Source organism: Physella acuta, unplaced genomic scaffold (genome assembly GCF_028476545.2).
Source record: "Physella acuta isolate Inbredline_101_S28 unplaced genomic scaffold, ASM2847654v3 ptg000224l, whole genome shotgun sequence".
In the NCBI taxonomy this organism is placed as follows: Eukaryota; Metazoa; Mollusca; class Gastropoda; family Physidae; genus Physella; species Physella acuta.
In genome coordinates this window covers 500395-522500 of record NW_026731743.1, presented here as the reverse complement: position 1 = coordinate 522500, position 22106 = coordinate 500395, and the positions used below count along the sequence as shown (strand labels likewise).

At 33.6% G+C, this 22106-nt stretch overlaps 1 protein-coding gene across 1 annotated transcript in view; it reads right to left on the bottom strand.

The window, feature by feature from the left end:
- Positions 1-20530, bottom strand: part of LOC131937871 (uncharacterized) — a 25818-nt gene extending 5288 nt beyond the window's left edge. Inside the window, exons 1-2 of the mRNA XM_059295563.1 lie at positions 20422-20530; positions 19657-20064 (exon numbers count right to left, since the gene is read on the bottom strand). Coding sequence (XP_059151546.1) covers positions 19657-20064; positions 20422-20530 — 517 coding nt within the window. The remainder of the gene's footprint in view (positions 1-19656; positions 20065-20421) is intronic.
- Between the last annotated feature and the right edge of the window lie 1576 nt (positions 20531-22106).

Sequence of the window (22106 nt, the reverse complement as noted above, 5' to 3'; positions counted from 1 at the left end):
AATAAGCTAGTTACATCATAACAGGAATAAAAAATTAATACTAAAACTGTCGACTCTATTCAAATGATTGTGAATATACAAAATAATGTTTTAGGAAATCTCTGTACAGCTTTAAATTATTTTAGACTGCTGGCGCGGGGCTGTGATCTTTCAACTCATAAAATACTAGAGATTAGTTAATTTTCAGTAGAGCCAAAAAGTGTCAATATTCGTAGTTGTATTAACTTACAAGTGAAATAAATATAATTATCGAACTTTTTATTCTAGTAGAATAGTAGATGTATGAATTGATAATATTTGCAGCAGCCCAGTTTGAGTATCAGTTTTCAACTGGTACCAGAGGTGTATAAACATGAGTAGGAAATATTTATTGATACATTTTAATTTTATCTTCCATGAAATTAATATATGACTCTTGACGGATTATAAGGTCTACGATAAATTCCAGAAAACACTTGCCCGAATGGACATTGGGCCAATTGTCTATTGGGACATTTGTCGCATTCGGGCAAGTGTTCATTCGCGTGTTTGTCGAATTTAGACAAGTGTCCTTTTGGGTGTTTAACGCTTTCTGGCAAGCGTCCATTCGGGAAATCGTCCTTCGGGCAAACGGCTTTCGGACAAGTGTCTTCCGGGAAAACGTCCGGCTCGCCTTTTGACACTTGTATAGGCCTATTATATTTATTGGCAAACTTTTAACATTACACGTGTTAAAGTTAACTATTCCACCTATACATTTAATGAAATGTAAATAAAGTAAGATGACACGCTTGTGGTTTGCATTTTCAAACAATCATGTTTACACACTGGATTTAAGCTTTTCGGCATTATTAAAACTTATTCTATAAATTGGTATAAAATAATTGATCAATTGGCTTATATTAATTGTTTGCATATTACATTAGACTTAACTATATACAAAATAAATCGCTGTTTTAAAAACAAAATAGCAATATATATGAGAAGTGTGGTTGTGGATGGATGATTATAACTTTATGTGTAGAAGGTCTGGATCTGGATTTTATGTAAACATTAAGAGGGTGTGGGGGGGGGGGGGGGTGAGGGAACAAAACGGGACAAAGTATATTGACCACCCCATAGTCATGTGTTAAAAATGTGCCATCTGGATTGTTAAGACATATATTAAAATAGTATTGTAAGTGTTGATATTAATTAGCCTTTAATTATTATTTCAATGGTGTATAGTCTAGTCGTAAGTAGTTTATTGATATAATTTAATATAACATCCTAATATAACATATATTATTTATTATTATTTTGCTGTGAAGTATGTGTTTGAATATGTCAAGCCTTAATAAAACCGGAACTCATTTTTTACTTATTTCACTAATGTAAAATATTCAATTTTCTTTATCTACTGACGGTACTTATGAGTACCACTTTAATTAAGTGCCTGTATTATTTTTAATGTAATACGAATTTTAAAAATTATTGATGTAATTAATAGTATTATCTCCCCTGAGTCGCCGGTAGTTCGAGGGATCGATGAATTTTGACAATTTTTGGTGTGGCGCCAATTTCAATGTCTTGCTATATCGGTAGTTTACAATTGTTCTGTAACGTTCTCACACACGTTCCTGATTTCCCTTTGTTTTACATTGTTCTTGAAGTTTTTATCCCCAAATATTTTTTATTGTCATCTCCAATAGTCAGACAAACGCGTTTAACTTCTAGTTATACAATTTTAATCAAATTGTCTATGTATTAGATCGATGTTTACAAGTGGACTTATAAGTACCGTCAGGGCACACGGGCATTTTTTTTTTTAGGAAATGTCAGATTTTCGATGTGGAGTGACATAAATATTATTTTGATAATTAATTATCGAAATGTACTCAAAAAATGATATTTACACATTTATAAGAAGGTTAGCATATGGTTTACCTAAGAAATTTTGTAATAACATGTTAATTTCTAGTAGTAAAAGAATAACAAGGATAAAGGTAGCAGTTGCAGGCTCGTTTACAAGGTTTAGTATACTTCATTTGTAAACCAAAGCCTAGTTCTAGTTGTAAGATTTAATTTGTTAGTTATATTTACTGCAATAAACTGTCTTGCCTAAAATAACTATATATTTACGTAATGTATACCTGTACACTAGTAATAGTCCATACATCTGCATATAGTATAGATCTATATGGTAAAATTTAATCCGTACTCAGGAAACAGTAGGCCACTTCGGCTATCCTAAACACATTGAGCTCACTTGTATTTATGAACTTTACACTGTAGTGTAGACTTGTCATAACATTCTAGTAGGCTACAATTATACTAGTATTACTAGTAGTTGTGTACTGAATGACTAGGCTTTTGTTTTTTTATGCGGCTCATTGTAAGTAATAGCTATTGGAAGCTTCCAGCAGAAGCATGTTCAGTCCGGCAACCGTTGCTACACCAGAAAGACCACAGACAAGAATGAGGGAGCATGACATGTCGGCAACCTTTGCTGTGTTTAAGGTCTAAGATGTGTTCCGATAGAAAATCCAATAAAAATCGTACTCAAAATATACTTTTGTGCTGTATTTAAGTGTGAAAATTACAAAAGATGATTGTTATAATGATTGCCATGTTGTTAGTTAATAAATTGTATCGTTTGTTCCTGTCTTGTAAAAAAAAAAAAATTTTTGGAACAAATGTCCTACATTCCTGACGGTACCAATATCTGTTTGGGCCATTAAAAACTATTTAAACGAAATTTCCTTCGACATACGCTTTTAAATGGGCTAAAAGCAATATGATAACACATTGTTTAAGAAAAAATTTCATTCAGAACCTAATTCCGCAAATAAAGGGTTAACCCTTTATTTACGGAATTATGTTCTGAATGAGATTTTTACTTAAACAATGTGTTACTATATTGCTTTTGGCACATTCAAAGCATATATCGAAGGAAATTTCGTTTCATAAATTTTTAATGGCCCAAACAGATATTGGTACTTATAAGTACCGTCAGTGAACTAGGACATTTTTTTCAAAAATTTTTTTTTACAAAACAGGAACAAACGATACAATTTATTAACTAATAACATGGCAATCATTATAACAATCACTTTTTGTAATTTTCACACATAAATACAGCACAAAAGTATATTTTGAGTACGATTTTTACTGGATTTTCTATCGGAACACATCTTAGACCTCAAACACAGCAAAAGTAGTCGACATGTCATGCTCCCTCAATCTTGTCTGTGGTCTTTCTGGTGTAGCAACGGTTGCCGGAATGAATATGCTTTTGCTGGAAGCTTCCAATAACTAGTACAATGAGCCTCATAAACAAACAAAAGCCTAGTCATTCAGCACACAACTACTAGAAATACTAATATAATTGTAGCCTACTATAATGTTATGACAAGTCTACACTACAGTGCAAAGTTCATAAATAGAAGTGAGCTCAATGTGTTTTGGAAGAAGTAGTGGATTACTCTTTTCTGTTTACTGATTAAAATTTACCTTATAGATCTATACTATATGCAGAAGTATGGACTATTACTAGTCTACAGGTATACATTATGTAAATGCTAGTTGTTGTAGGCGAGACAGTTTATTGCAGTAAATATAACTAACAAATTAAATCTTACTACCTGAACTAGGCTTTGGTATACAAATGAAGTATACTAAACCTTATAAACGAGCCTGCAACTGATACCTTTATTCTTGTTATTTTTTTTACTACTAGAAATTAACATGTAATTACAATATTTCTTAAGTAAACCATATGCAAACCTTCTTATAAATGTGTAAATATCATTTTTTGAGTACATTTCGATAAGTAATTATCAAGACAATATTTTTGTAACTCCACCTAACAAATCTGCAATTTTCTAAAAATCCTAAAAAAATGACCGTGTGCCCTGACGGTACTTATAAGTCCACTTGTAAACATTGATCTAATACAAAGACAATTTGATTAAAATTTTATAACTAGAAGTTAAACACGTTTGCCTGACTATTGAAGGTGCCAATAAAAAATATTTGGGGTTGAAAACTTGAAAAATAAGGTTAAACAAAGGGCAATCAGGAACTTGTGTGAGTAATGTACAGAAAAATTGTGAACTACCGATATAGCAAGACATTGAAAAAGCGCCACACCATTAATTTAAAAAAAAACATTGATATCTCCGACTACCGGCGACTCAGGGGAGATAATACTACAAAATACATCAATAATTTTTAAAATTCGTATTTAATTAAAAATAATACAGGCACTTAATTAAAGTGGTACTTATAAGTACCGTCAGTAGATAAAGGGTTAAATAAACCGGGAGTGATCTCCCTTAAACTTTCTCGAATATATTTATATAAAATATCAGGGGATTGGAACTCGGGCTATAGACATGATTTTTAATCCATTTTAAACACTTAAAGTTTTAAAAATAGAATAAAATCTCGTAGACAAAAGAATTGCACACCAAGTGAACGCCAAATAAAAAAGTGCATAATAGTGCGCAATATTATTAGTACTTTAAAAAATAACAGTAGTTTTTTGAGAAATCGGAAGTAGTGTAAATTACTACTTCCAGTCAACTGAAATTACTCAAAATTAAACAGAAGGTAGAGAATTAGATCTTTTACTTACATGTGAAATTTTATTAATCTATCTGAAATAGTACTCAAGTTATAGGCCTTTGAAAAATTCAAAGTAGGAAAAGTACCACTTCCGGTTATCGGAAATCGCTCAAAAGTTGATATGGATCTACGATTTTGATAAAAAAAATTCTTTTACTTACATGTGAAATTTCATTTATCTATCTGAAATAGTACTCAAGTTATAGGCTTTTGAAAAATTCAAAGTGGGAAAAGTACCACTTCCGGTTATCGGAAATCGCTCAAAAGTTAATACGGATCTACGATTTTGATAAAATACTTATATATGAAATTTCATCATCCTAGCTGTAACGGTATTCAAGTTATCGTGTTTACACACGGACAGACAGACAGTCAGACACACAGACAGACACACAGACATGCGGACAATATTGCAAAATTATGTTTTTCCGTATCAGTGAGGTGTAAAACGTCGCGATTTGTAAAAATCTCGATTTTTTTTTTGCACGATTACAATACTTTCTCTGCACTTCGTATATACGAGAAAGTAAAAATATAAATTCTGGTAACAAACATATGGAACCATTTTTAGATAAGCACTGATTGGATTTTGCGCATTTTCTGGTGACTATATTAATTCTAATTTAATGCTTACATTTGTTTTAATTAAATGTGTTGCTGGTTTAATGGACGAATGTCTATACGTTTTCTAACTTAAGGTAGCGCTAGTTCTGTATACTTTTTCACTAGTTTGTAGTTGAACCTCAGTAGAATTACAAAATGATGTTGATTTGTATAATGTAAAATATTTTCATATTATTTTTGTAATTGAAAAGCGATTGTGTTAAAAGCAAAGGTTGAACATTATGTAAGGAAGTTCTTGACAGTTTTTAAAATGTAATTGATCTTCCTTTGCCTTAGCCCCATAGGTACACATTACTTGTGAAAGTTCAACACTAGATCTAGATCTAGATTTAAATACAGTATAACTAAGTCAACAGTAGTAATGTCTTGTCAAAGAATTATAGACCAAAGACAAAAAATATGAGCTCACCTTCTGCTGATATGGAACAGATACCCAGAAATGCTAATGCTACTGTAATCAGAGCCATGTTTGCTTGTTACCTATCTTTTCATGTTTATAAAGTACTTATTTTCTGTGATTTCCGTTTTTTTATCTTGAAGTCGAAAATGCGCACCAATTTTATGGATAACAAAAAAAAATGCACGCCTTTATTTAAAAACAAGCCATCAGTAGGCCTACCCGTTGCACGTGAATTGTAAGCTTAAAATTTAACTTTCTCGTATACGAAGTATAGAGAAAGTATTGTATTGTGTGATTTTGTAATGCAATCTTGTCCGTAGGTCTGTGTTTATGTTATCATTTTTTTTTCAAATTAAATAAGATTACATAGATTTTTCAAACCTTATTAAACGACATTCATGGAAATAAAATAAAGTCTGGACGGTTAATCATCCTAATAAAACGAATCAAAAACTTGATTTAATACGTTTTCAAATTTTCTTCTATATATTTTTTTATATATGTTTTTCGATTTTATTTTGAAAAATGTTTTTGTAGCCTCTTTCACGATTTAAAAAAAAAAGAACTTCTATAGTGTCCTAATAACACAATATGAGACATATAACACGTTGATAAAACGTGTTTTTGACGTTTATGCCACAAAGATTTTCAAATTTCGATGTTGTAAGATGTTTCGCAAAATCTGATTTCATTATTATAATCGATGGATAAAAACAAAATAATCTGAAAACAGTTAAATACATAATCAAGAAGAAAACTAAAATCACCTAAACTCTGATAAAACATAGATGGTAGGGTTGAGACACGCCTAGAAATGTGTGTAGGGAGACACGTTGACAAGATATTTGTAAACCGTTGTCTTACGGCTAGAACTAGGTTAGGGTTAAGTTATGACAAAAATAGTTATAATTATGGACTATCGTCATGATGACTTTGGTTGTGACTTAAATAATGTAGCGATCGTATGTTGGCTTGAATTGTCGTCAGTTAGGAGTCGAAGAGTGAGCTCTAATTTAATGCTAAGGTGAGGGTTTAGTGAGGGTTAGGATTGTATAGAGAGGGGTATTGAGTGGTGTGGGGGTAGTATCGATATTTTTTTACTGAACCTCCCTTTACTATTTTTCGGTAGGATGTTATGACTAGTATTTAGAATATTCCCAACATTGAGAATTAGAGTTATCATAAAATTGTGCATGATAGCTGAATATAGACAGTATATTTGAGTGTTTTTAGTGAGAAGCGAAGACATTGTATTTGTAAACCGCTGTCTTACGGCTAGAACTAGGTTACGGTTAAGTTTGGTAACGAGAGCAGACGTTGTATTATTGGACCGTTTTTAATTGATTACAAAATGACCTATTATAAAATGCTAGTAATGCTAGTATTTAACGATGGTAAGAAATAGGCATAACTTATCGTGGACCATAAAGGTAGCTATATTAAGGTTCTGCTTCATTTTGCTGTGTGTCTAAATGGCTAGTTCTTTCATAGTCCGTAATATACAGTATCACCACAAAAAATACAATTTTCGTTGTAAATTGTGTTTTTATAGCGTGTACTATTGTGTACTATTATTGCTTGCATTGCTAATATTAACCTGAATTAGTTATCTTCCGTGATAGTAACTAAAACAATCAAGGTACACAAACCAGTAATCTTGTGCTGAAATTTTTTTTTCAAATAAAAAAAAACTATTCCTCACTTATCACCATATTTTTTTTTATTTTTTAAATAAAAAAATTATAATTGTAATATACTTTATATACTTTATATGTTGATAAGATGTATATATATATATATATATATATATATATATATATATATATATATATATATATATATATATATATATATGTTTTTTATTATATATTAGTATTTTATTTATACATACAACCTTTAAACATATAAATAACTTATAAGAAAGTTATTTTTCTTACCTAGGTATTATTTCGTTTAACCAAAATGTACCGCATCATGTTTGGTGTTCTAAATAATATATCTCTGTTTTGGCAGCCTACCGCCATATTACACCCCCCCCCCTTACTGAAGACGACAAAACAGGGAGCAAGCACTCAAGCTACGACAGGATATTATGTAGTTAAGGACTAATGAAGGACAACAACATTTAACACATGACTTATTACATCAACGGTCTAACAAAACCCGCGGAATAATGAACTCCTGCGACCGACTTGTACCATCGACGTAGAGGACATGAACTTATAGACATACCAAGCAGTCATGCAACCGAAAGTATCCCCCCTACTTTGGAAAAAAAGTATACAGGGCTAGGTAAGGAGCCAAACCCGCTCCCATTCTTTTGTTCTACAACTACACTTAAAACACCCACGCATACAATTTTATTTTATTTTGTTGATGTATTAAGATCTTAAGAACTAATCATATGGAAGCTATTCAGTATCTATTCTAGCTGATTTGTTCCCATACAGAAAGCCTTTAAGTAATTGTAGAGTCAGGCAGGATGTCAGGACTGTCTCCCTTTAGTTCCACCTTCATCCTTGATACAATTTATCACATTCTATATGGTTCTCTATGTTTCTTGTGCTACTTTATTTGAAGTTTCCGTATTTATGTTGAGATTCTGATTTTATATAAAAAAAAGAAGAAGACTGTAGTAGGTAATAGGTATAACTGAATAGAGTGAATAATACTTCTTCTTTTTAACAAAATAAAAATGTACATTATAATTATTGTCCCGCCTTTCTAAAATTCAATCTCTACTTAAGGAAAATCCTAACCCCTACCTGAACCAGACCAACATTTTACACACACAGCCTTTTTGTGTATTCCGTCCTTATAGGAAGAACAGTTCGCTCCAGTCAAACATCAATCCCACTATGTATTTATACGTATATTTATGTACAAAAGGCAATAGGATAGTTGAAAATTGTAAGCTTACACCAGTCCTCATATGTCGAATGATGATCAAAGTAATGTAACAGGGGACGCCTCTGGGACAACGTCGAGGCTCGCTGATAAAGAATAGAAGACTGAGACATAATAAAGAGAGAAAGACAAAAATGTCACTGTTTATTGAATGTCTTTTTTGCCCTCAGATATAAACTGTTATATCCTGATTATTATTCTTCCACAAGATAAAATGTAATGTTATCATTACTGGCCGTAATGGAACACAAAAGCTACATACGTATTGCATTTGTTATACTACTTCTATGTCTTTCATCTTTAATTATAAAACAATAAAATAAAATAATAATTAATTAATTAATACTTCTTAAATATTTTAACAAATAGCTACCTTGTTGTTTCTCATAAAAGTTACTTCCCATTCTAAAATTTCAAAAAAAAAACAAAACATAATCCATATTTTGGTATTACTAAATATTAAACTGCATTTTAAAAATGCTTGGAAAAATGCGGATTTTTTCTATATTATTTAACTAGTTTGTGCACACTGTAGTTTTTGTTTTGTAGACCATCAAAAAACTCAACATAATCAACATTGCTGATTTACGATTAGCTCTGGTATTATTTTTTTCGTAAACAAATTACAATATCATGTTGGAAATAATATGGACAACACATAACAAAATAACATAAATATGCTCCCAATTCAACAACTACCAACATTAATACAGTGCATGTATAATATGTTTTATAGTCCTAGATATAACCGTTTTAAATATTATATTTCTTATTAACTGTAACATACTGTATCCACGTGTATTGTGTTCGGAGACAATCGTGTGTAAATGTTGGACACCTGACCAACGTAAGTGAATGTGTGAGCGATCAAACATTATTTTTCATGACTTTTGGATATCGCTCACTGACTGAGTGAGATAATATAGGCTGTAAAGAAGTTTGCTAAAGGTGATGTTCGGGAGCGACCATAGACGAATACATAACGTGATTATGCCGAGAACCGTGTAAATGAAGTTGTGCTCAAATGTATTTTTTAACTATAAGCTATAACGCTTGTCCACATTTTTTTCTGCCATATTATATTTCATTGTGTATATGATGACGATACACTCTTCTCATGTAGATAAAGTTGTCAAAATAAAAACAAAAATGTTACATACACATCCGACACAAATGTCGGAAATACTATAGAAATGTTGCATCCTTTACCCTTGTCTAAAGGCCTAGCTATCCAACATGTAGCGACGTGTGTTAAAGCAATCTTTGACATGTTGGGCAGGGGTTGGGATGGTGGTGTTCGGGGTTGTGAGCGAGGCGTTCGGGTGGGGGAGTTAGTTGAAATATACATGTTGGTGTCAGTAAAAATAGTAAAATGACCCGGACAAAAAAAAATAAATTATATTACTGTTTGGTCAATAAGTGCCTGATGTCGCGTTTTCGCGATATACCGTAATTAACATAAAAAACAATTATATACCTTAATTACAGTGTCAGTATGATGAGAGATAATCAGGACAAATAATGTTTACACGCTTGGAACATAATTCAGATTTAACAAACTTAATTTGTTGAGCTCTCCTTGGAATATTATGGGAGAGTTGGTGAGGTGTATAGTGCGTCTAAAATAGGTAAACGATTTCGTAAGCGATCAAAGCCTTCATGAAATATCGCAAATTAGTTTATTATTTTGTCAGTGCATTGCTATTAGACATTGTTCTTTATCGATTAATTCAAAAGACATATATTTGGGTAATTTTCTTCGTTTTCTACAATTTTGTAGCCTGTAATCAAGAGCTCATCAATGGCCTATTAAGTGCATCCATACGGTTAGCAGATGGACCCTTAAAGACAAGTATGCACCCTATTACTACAACTTAACGGTAGGAAATCTATATGCCCCTGTGCGGCACTATGAAACACGGACCGGTCGCATGCCGAAGCTCGTATATATATATATATATATATATATATATATATATATATATATATATATATATATATATATATATATATATATATATATATATATATATAAACTGTATAATATTAAGCTGTTGTGCATGCATCAAAACGATTAAAAATAAATAACTCACTTTTAATATAATAATGTAGGACTATATTCATGAAGGTTGGCGTCATTCAGTACGGACTGGGTACCCGAGATCCACCCACATTCCCGTGAACCTACTACTTGGTTTGGTGGGGGTGGGTAAGGGAAGTCGTTGAAATACTTTTTTTTTTATTAGCTGTGCACACGATGTTAAACCATTAGCTCGGTAAAATTCCAACATTGCATTGAAAAGGAAAACCTTACATATGTGCTAAATATAGAGCTAACCATATAAAGTAAGTATTCTACTCAATTTGTAATACTAAATTTAAATATAACGATACAAACCCTCATAAGAAGCCATGTCTCTCATTTTTACACAAACGGTAATTTAAACTATTTCTAACACTGGCAGTATGTCTTAACTTGTATAACAAATACATGTATTAATTACGTCTGTTATCCGTCCTGCAAGATTTGGCATTTATTGGTTCAGTTATCATTCATAAAAACATTAGACAACGACGAATGTATTCGCTAGCGTCTGAACCAACGACAGCACAACACTTAGTCAACGACTTCAATGCTGGAAACAACTACAGAGACATTGTCAGACAGTGGCCATAGCATCCGGTTTGTGGCATTTAGCAGTCTGGGTTTCCAAAAGTGTGTACTTTACACATAAACAAGGCTCCACCCCTCCCATTATTCTCCTTACTACGTCATCGTGGCAAATCACTCTAAGGGTCAGTTGTATTGTGGGAGAGGGTGGGGTGAGACAATGTGTACCAGTGGGTTGTTTTATAACTGTCTTGTGGATACTTTAACACTGCATTAAAAAAACCATTGACTGTTTGTTATACTATACTGAACACATTGGGCTGTAGAGGCGACTAGACTATAGACTCCTTCATAAGTGTTTTAATTAAAATTGAACATAGCAATAAAATCAACTGTTTTGATTGTTGTTTTTGGCGGAGTAAGTTTTGTTAAAAATGTGTTTAAACTTAGCAATGCATCACAAAATAGACTTAATATAAGTATGATGTTTCTGTTTAATATACTGAAAACAAAGTAGTGAGAATATCGATACACACATGTGGTGTTGGTAAAATTGTTATAACATAGGTTCTGTGTTTTTTTTTTGGGTATGGTTCATGTGCTACTCAGCTTTTCAAATCCTAAACGGGTACGTAAAAGTGAATCGTATTCAAATATACTGGTTTACAAGTAAATTTGTATTGATAATATTGGAACGTTTTCAATACAGAATTCTTTGAATTATTATTGCATAGACGTTTAATACGTAAATTAAATTGCTAATATTTAATGCAACAGTTATCATCCGTGTAACTAAAACTATCAAAGGACACAAACCAGTAACCTGTCGTATCATAAGCGTTACAAATAAATGAGGATTCAAAAACCACATGAATAACTATTCTACTATTCTAGATATAGCAAAATAAACTGTCTTATGCAGTTTTACTAGTTAAAATTTAAACGCAAACTTTATCTTTTTTAAAATTATAGTTATTTTCAAATAGAAAACCTTTAACAATATAAGGTACATTTTGAGTTAACAATGGATAAGTTCTTGTAACCGAGGCTTTTTTGCCATCTCGTCTCTGATTTTATGATTAATCTATGTTTAATTAATGTATGCGGATATTACTTAGTAAGGTGAAGCTTGTCTCTGTTAAGCTTGCAAAGTAAAAACGAAATAATGTTTTACTTAGACTAACACAAACAGTAGACGTCGTACTTAACAACAGTGTGTAGTATCCTCACATTTAAAACTGTTTTAAGTACACTGGGCATTATTAACAGCAATACAATAAGTAGAATCAATTTACTAAAACCATCAGAGCCATCATCACTAACACAATGAGTACATCAAATAGACATTGTTACCTTCACAGCCAAAATGAATAACACCATCACTACATCTTTTTTGTCACCCTTAACATTACAGCCAACATGACTTACATCATCACAATATCCATTTGTCAACTTTACCATCATACCCAAAATGGCTAACACCATCGCAACATTACCACCAAAATAAACATCATATCAACGCGCTGAATAAGTATATCCTCATAGCATCCTGTCACACACTAACAACATTTACCTAATAGCAATTCCTAATTAGCAGGTAACTTCATACCTTGGACATTTGTCACAATAAATAACAAAGTACACGGTTTAACATTTACTATTCGATAACATTGAACTGTGCAAAGAAAATGCCATTTTTATCTATACAGTTTGTAATTGTGTAAAATAAAATTTTTATGACTCCTGAGCATGTCAAGTAATAAAAGAGAGTTAACTGTGTCTGCCATGAGCTCTAGATTTATTACAGTAGCTTCCTTTGATGTTTGTTGTTGTTTTAGTGATCGTTTATAGTGAGATTACATTAATAACAATAGGACACTAACGGACGTAGATACAGCAGCGGGACTACTATGTCAACTAACCATGAAACGCGGCGAAAAGGGGAGAAGAGGGGTTAGAGGGATAGCCCAATATCCGTTAAAATATATACAATTCATTTTAAAAGACAATGTTGATGTTTTTTTTTTAAATCTTTCTTAAGAATTATATAGCTGTCTGTGGTCAAGCTATTTGTATTAGGTTGAATTATGGATTTTTTCAAATAAAATATTCTGTTATTTCAAATACACCATTAAGTTCCTTACCCCTTAAGAGAACATTTGACACCACATTTAAATATCTAGCTTATTCGGTTGACGAGAAAAAAGAGAATTTGAAAATTTAGCTAGAATGGAAAATGAATGACAAAACAAGAATCTTGCTCCTGGACCGGCATAACATGACGCCGTGAACTTGTGTGCACGAGCTTTTAATTCCCGCCATGGTAATTGCGTCAGCTTAGGTCATTTACTCACCGGAAAATAACAAAAAGCAACTGGTTGATAATAAAACTTAGATCTAGTTATTTTATTATTTATTAAATTCTACTCTACATTTTATTCATACCATTTTAAGAAATAATGAACACCTACATAAATCAAACGACCATAATAAATATTTTTATTTCAAATTCTAATTTTAAATAATAAATATGCATAATATAATATGATAGTAATAGTTAAGATAGTTTATAAATGCAAATACATTTTACACTCAATCACATTATATTGAGTCAACAGTGTGGCAGCTGAGGTTCATACATGGTATTAGTGTTTTTTTTTTTTTTACATTACATTTTTTTCATCTTGAAAACATGACGTATGTGATTTTTTTAAAAATAAAATCTCCAAACATCGTCACTCGCGTGATTGCTTGCTTATGTTTACTATCCTGTGGATGAAAAATCCCACCACGGTCGCGGGGTCACCGTGACTTCAGCAGGCCTACAGTACACGTCATAGAATGAACACGCGTACACGAGATGGTCGGTGTCTTCACTTCTCTCTCTCTCTCCCCCCCCCCCCCCCCCCTCTTCTTCAAGCAAATTGAAAAAGTGACCTACTTCCCTACTTCTGGTCATTTTTTTTAGTTCGGTCATTTTTTTTTTTTAAGTTCGGATATCAGGCATGCTAGACAGCCAGCTGTATAAAAAAAATATTTTTTAAACTAGATCTACGTCTAGCTTAAAAAAATAAATAAATAAACGCTTAAAATGCCCGTAAACAGATTATTTAGCGCCAAAAAAAAGGCCGCTGAACGAGCATTTTTTACAATACGCAGCAATGAAAAAGGCTAACGGCCAATCAATTAAGTCTAAAAATCGCCCGTAATTAGGCCTAGCTCTGAAAAAGGCCACTGAACGAGCAACACTGATTATATAAACGAATAGGCCACGCGGCGTTGACGAGGTCAACCACCGGTCACGAATGCAGCAACGGTCGGCCCACAGTGAAGAAAAAATCAATATACTAATAAAATTACTAATACAATAATAATGTCTATAATTTTACTTTTTCCACACATGCTACAATTGATTTATAATTAAAATACTAGACTTAACAGTTCATTCCGTAAAAAACAAAAACTAGTTGTTTCAGTCTGGCAACTAGCGTAACAATGACGTCATGATACTTAAAATAGCGGATAGAAATGTCAGCGTGGGTACCTCATCCTCGAGGAAGATTTTAGAAAAAGTAATCAAAAATACTGTAAATATACATGATAAATATATCAATTATATATTAATGTACAGTTAGTCGAGCCGTTTTCCCCGTTAGTCGGTCGTTTTTGGCGGCGGTTCAGTTTTTACGGAGAGTGCTCCACTAGAAATCCTCTCATTATTTACAACCACGAATCTTGCGATTTTTTCTGGCATTCTAAGGCATATTATCCATTTTATTAGCAATTTGCATTAAAATAATGATGAGAATTTGCGATATAAACAGTTTTTTCATTTGTCGTGGATGGGACCCCTAAAATAAACGGAAAAACCGTCAGAAAACGATGCGTGACGTTTCAGGGTCAGAGGTCAATCCTGCCATCTAAGCAATGCGCCAGACTAATTTGTATTGTTTGTGTATTAACTCTGGTGTATAACAGAATAGAGTAAAATGTTGACAAACATTTAAATAGATAAACCCGTTTACGCCTCTATACCTCTGATGGGTCTTGGCGATAGTTGCTAGAACTTTTGAGCCAAACTAGCTTTGAAAGACCTTGGATAGAGATTGTGTGTCACCCGGAGTCCAACTGACTTTTATGGGTCAAATCACAAGATGGCGGGACTGAAGATTTATCTAGTCTGTGACCATTGGTATAAAATAACTGACAATATAGTAAATATGAATGATAATATAATGTTTATGGTAAAATTATATGTGTGACAACTGTAGTATGTGTTTGCAGTGGCGTCACTTGGTCGGGTGTCATCCGACTTCATGGTGTCACCCCCCCCCCCCACAAGAAACAAAGTATAGCCCTATAAGTCTATTTTACTTTAATTAATCTTCAATGGTATTGGCAAAAAAAGCATTTTCTCCAATACATTTTGCAAAATTTTGCTTTTGGGTAAACCCCGTACATGGTGTCACCCGGTGTGGTCTGCACCCCCCGCCCCGCCCTGGTTACGCTTATGTGTGTATGACATCGCGAATTAGGTCGGTGGTATAGTTGGTATATTATGCGGTATCGTGTGTATGTTAGCCGGTATCGCAGGGATGGTATCAAATAAATGGTTCGCATTATCGTTGGTGGTATCGCTGTAACGTTCCATTTGTATCAAGAGTAAGATCGTTGGTTTCGCGAGTATGACACCGCAAATCGAACCATATCACGCCGTTCACAAAAGCCATTCACTAAATAAAAAACGTAAATGTGATCTGGCATTTGGCTTGCTGTAACATTAGCCCAACTTTCCATGCCCAAACTAATAGTTTGACTCCATTGTATAACTGCTATAAAACATATTATACGACCGTAATTTTATTTTAGAACACATTACTTGTGTATTATTATAGAATACAAAAGGGTTGTATTGTAACCGATCTTATGGTTGGAATCTGGTTGTTTAACTAATAACAAATTAGTAATAGAGCTTTAGTTATCGTTAACCTTGTAATGGCCACGACAACGATAGTTACCATAAACTTATATTGTGATCAAAATTACAGAAAGCTTATTTGGTGAGGTCCTCAATTGTAACTCAAACTATGCCATCATAGTTGCGTATTTTTAGTTAGATCTAAGTTGGGCCTGACCCAGCAGTCAGTGCAAATATCACAGTGACGCCGTGAATGGGTAGGTGCATGAGTCAGATGGTAACGATTGGGGGTAAATGGGGGGGAAGTATGATCTAACTAGTAGTGAGTGAGGGTGTATGGTTATATGAGCACATTATTAATGGAGGTGGGTAAGTGTATGAGCCCATTATTAGTGGGGGTGGGTGGGTGTATGAGCCCATTATTAGTGGGGGTGGGTGGGTGTATGAGCCCATTATTAGTGGGGGTGGGTGTGTGTATGAGCCCATTATTAATTGGGGTGTGTGTATGAGCCCATTATTAGTGGGGGTGGGTAAGTGTATGAGCCCATTATTAGTGGGGGTGGGTAAGTGTATGAGCCCATTATTATAGGGGGTAGGTAAGTGTATGAGCCCATTATTAGTGGGGGTGGGTAAGTGCATGAGCTAACTTGTATTGAATGGGGGTGAGTGTATGGTCATACTAATAGTGAGTGCGGGTTGGGGTGTATGAGCCAACTAGTAGTGAGTGGGGGTGGGTGGGTGGGTGAGTTGTTGGGTGTGCTTATTTGAACTAAACCTCTCATAAACAAGCACACGCCGCCAATCCATTTCCTGAATTAGTAATGTGAGAGCGAATGTTACTCCTACTTTCCCCAGCGTAAATGAGTTAACAACAGTTTTGGAGGTTCCACTCGCCCATTGTAACACATCACATGACAAAAATGTAAAGTCCAGTCAGTGGCTTTACTGTGGCTATTATTAACCTTCGAACATAGAGAAGAAGACATTCCCACATATTTAACGTTAAAAACAAAGACTTAAGTATAAGTGTACGTAAAATATCTTAGTAACATATTATTATGATGGCAATTTATTGCTAGTAGTTGCGCGAACAATTTGAAAACTTTGAGTCAGCAACACGAAAAGATCAACAGTGCCGTTTGGAGTTTAAGGTTCGGATCCAGTCCTGATAAAAAGGTTCTGTCTTGACAAGGAAAAGATTCTGTACTAGTTTGTTCTACTGCAGAGGATATAACAATGTATGTCCAATAATGACATTTTACAGCAGTAACTGCTCTTGTTGTAATCTCAAATTTTCTGACATAAAATACTAGACATCGTTCTATTGAAACTATTGCAGAGTAACTTTTCTTAAACGGTAGCCTATATGTTAGGCAAATTTGAAAATAAATGAACATGGTCATGTATGTCAACGAAGTTTTATTTCTATTTTTAGGGTGTGACAGAGTGTAATTAGTTAATTATTTTTAAAGTATTGAGATTATTTTGAAGGTATTGGAGAGTGGGTTCGAATAGCTAGAACCGTAGAAGGGTAGCCCGGACTCACTCCAATGATTAGTAATTAACTTGTTTCCAATCCAAACATATATTATTCTGTTATGGACCATTTGCTAAAGCTTTTGCAGTTTAGTAAAGCAATATAGATAACTAAGCGAATGTTTTCTTTTAATCTGTACAGCAACTGTAAATTTTGCTGCTGTAATCAGTGGCGAAACTAAGTCCACTGACATTCAGTGCGATATATCAGGGTGCCAGCCCATCCACCAAATGTTAGATACAAGTTAATACATACTATAGTCCTTTCACAAATCATCAACGTTAAATCCATCATATTTCTAAAACATTATAAAGTGACGTTCAAAGAATTAATAAGACATAACAATGCATTTTATCATAACTTTTAATTTATGCGAACGCTTTTGATATTGTTTTCGTCTAATCATTATAAACTTTGTAATATCCACAGTCTTGCAGTTTTATGTCGTATTTATTTTTCCTGACGAGATCATTAAGGTAATCAAAATGTGTTTTAAATTGTGTCACAAATATTGTTGCGTTTACTGTTCAATTTTTATACAGAATAATAAATAAATAGGTCTAATTGACAAATTGTTAATTTTTTCTTATACAAAATGCAACTCTTGCACAAGGATTATATTAGTAAAATTAAATATCGAACACCTAAGATAGTTAAATAATATGTTAAATTGTGAGAGACATATGCAACATTTGAAAGAAACCCATACAAGCAAACCCTCATTAAACATTTAATGCCGAGTTTTATGGTAAATCAAAATTGTATTTATTTTTTTATCAATCGTTTGTACTTCAGCTCAGCCTATAGATATTTCTAAAGCTTTAAAATGTGTACATTTAATTGTTAACTGGCTGTTTGCGTATGGTTTGTTGTTAAAGACTACTTGATAAAATCAACACATTTCAAAATATCTATTCTTTTTCTTCGTTATTAATTTTTAACGTTGAAAGGGATTCCGTCCACACAATTAAGAACAAACTACAAGGCAGCAGTTTTTTTTTTAAATTTAGAGTTGTCTCTCCCAGATGAGTGGCTGTCCCCAACTTTCGAGCCTTATTTGCCCGTGGGTTCGAAGTCCGGACTTATGTTTTCAGCAACCATCAGCTTAACCGACCCCCCCCCCCCCCCCAAGCCGACTTCGACACTAACAGTAAAATTGTATGACCCTAGTTCAACATAAGCGCTAATGTGCGTCATGCAGAGTTAAACTACGTAGCCTACTCAATGTATTGACTTAACATCAACCTTTAAACAGTGACACAGAAACTTGAAGTGGAAGTGATTCAGTTTTAAAGTGATGACGGTTTGATGGGACACTATATGGGCTGGTGAGTTAGCGGAAGAAAAACATTTAATTTTCTAGACCTTAAACTTTTGAACGGAAACTGTAAGAAGCTAGTGTGATCCACTAATTTTTATAACGGATGCTTCGTCGTGGTGTAATACATAATTAATAATGTTAACACTCAACTCCAAGCAGCGACATGTTTTTTTGAATTACATTTCATACACTATATATGCTATATTCTTAGTCTTTCATAATTGCTTTATATTAAAACTCAAATACAATTATGAATAGTTACTTTTTTAGGTGAACACATTTAATTATCGACTTTGACAAACAATAAAGCGTTATCCTATTAATGTAATACTTCGACTACTGTTTATCACAAACAATTTGTTAGAGTATATTAGAGATGTATAGATCTTACAAAAAAATCTAATTAATGTTTATTTAGAGTTCTATAAGAGATTTGCGCGACAAAACGTTATCTTTCTGACGTACGGAGCACATGTTGTTATACAATGTAGTGAAAGATGAGGGTTGTTTGTGAATAAAGTATAAACCAAATATGACATTTTTGGCAAGAGTTTTTTTTTTCTAGGCAAGAGTTTTTGACGAAAAAGTACATTATTTGTATTCCACCTAGGTAAAATTGTAAGGATGTAGTGCCGACCACATTATCGTTTTATATGCCGATTTCAGCTATAACAAATGAATCCCACGTAGTTAAAAACGTGATCATTCTTCCGAACCTTACGGTTCAAATAGCAAGTTAATTTAAGTTTACCCGTTGCAGTGACCACTGCATCACCTGTTGTAGTGACCACAGCATCACCTGTTGTAGTGACCACAGCATCAGCTGTTGTAGTGACCACAGCATCAGCTGTTGTAGTGAATCCGACAACACCTGTTGTAATGACCACGGCATCACCTGTTGTAGTGACCACAGCATCACCTGTGGTAATGACCACAGCATCACCTGTTGTAGTGACCCCAGCATCACCTGTGGTAGTAACCCCAGCATCACCTGTGGTAATGACCACAGCATAACCTATGGTAATGACCACAGCATAACCTGTGGTAATGACCACAGCATAACCTCTGGTAATGACCACGGCATCACCTGTGGTAATGACCACGGCATCACCTGTGGTAATGACCACAGCATAACCTGTGGTAATGACCACGGCATCACCTGTTGTAGTGACCACGGCATATGGAGCAATAGTAATATTAGTACTAGCCTATCCGACATAGCTTAGTATACTCAGTAACGTCGTACTGACTCGAGCTTGGATCCGAACTCTAGACTCTCAGTTAAACAGTCCAACGTTATATCAATTTGAGCAAGCTGTTCCACCCAACATAGTACTCGTTTCTTATATTCATAATAATCCTAAATGGGGTCATCCGTTTATGACGTCCAAACGGACGTAAAAATATTTACATATTCGTATTTATACAACTTCTTATCTTGTTTTATTTGATACATAATAATACATTCTTTCAGCCCCAAACAAATCGAGACCAACGATATTAATATCCCTAGTACCTAGAGCGCGGATAAGAACGTAAACCAGTTTCAGTGAGAAATTGTATTTGGCTTGGAGTTGAGTACATCTGTTTTTCCACATTTTTTTAAACTTCGTCTGCTCAGCCATCTTTACATTCCCAGGATGTGTAAACTTTCTACAGCCCGACATCAAGCATGTTGGTTTAGCCGTCATATCCATAGGCTGTGACTCGCACGTTTTGAATTGTATTTGAAAACAAATCAAAACGGGAATTTGCGCTGGTGGCATAGGCCTATGTTCTCAAGCTGTAATATCCTCCAAGTTTTATTTTAGTAACATTTTCGACTTGAACAGAAACAGAAACCATTCAACAATTATTGTACACCACGTATTACCACTTATAACCTCTTCATATGCCGAGGTCACAGAAACAAGTGAACTCTACTTCACTTGCCAAATAGACCGTCAGGTTTGAAAGGGAAACGTTATTACCACAAGAAAGTTTTAAACATCTATTCTCACTCTGAATTATATCAATGATGATGCATTTTAATTACTGGGGTTTTGTAAAACTAATATTATGTATTCTTCTTTTAGCAAGTGATTTTGGACATATGATAAAGATAATACAAGGTAGGAATGATTTTGTCCTGCATCATATGTTAGCTTCTATTATATATATATATATATATATATATATATATATATATATATATATATATATATATATATATATATATATATATATATACATATATATATCGTGTGTATTACGACATTCCATTTTATATTAAATCTCAGTCTGTAAGTTAGAAATGTAACTTTTTTGATTCTCAATCTCGCGCGCCGATGTACTTTACCATAAGATATTAGTAGGGTACGCCACATACTGATGAACTTTGTTACAACAATAGCGTGGCTTCAGTGATTTATTATTTAGCAATCTTCTACTACATTTATTTTTCTATGTAACATACTAGCACTCATAGGACATTCCTAAAACACACACACATGGACGATCAGACCAAGACACCTGCTCTTTACGACTACAATACCAACAGTTCAGTTCCCACTACAATAAGTTAAACACTTTATCTTTCGGCAACAACTATTCTACACAAAACCTTCATCACCAATCACACTACGTCACCACGAGCATTTCTTATTTATTTATACACATTCTCCAACTGTACAGATACTCTTAAAAATCTAACAAATACAGTACGTTTAGTTCTTAAAATGTGAGTTGCCTTTCATAATCATAAAACAGATACACAATAATTAACATTTCTAAGAAATTACTTTTTAACTATCATTAATGTAAAAAGCTAAATGAGGCAAATACGTTAAAATATAAATTTTATTTCCACAGCCCAGAAAATAGAAATACGCATCAATTCCTATACGTACAAAGGCAGCCTATTAGTAGACCCTTATGCAAATGTCACCATTGAGTGCAGTTTAAAGGACAATGTGGTAGGCTCTACATTAAGGCTGGTCAGTCCGAGCCGTGAGGTCCTACAAGAGGTTAACAACAGTCATCTGCTGCAGTACACGATACAACAGTTTGGTTGTAGAGATAGGGGAGACTATTCTTGTCAATATCGATATGGGCAATGGGGAGGCGGTCGGAGGTTTACCATCGAGTCAAATATTATTTGTAAGTCGTTTTCTTTCTTGTATATTGACTAGTCAATAGAACATTGAGTTCTATTAATTTTTA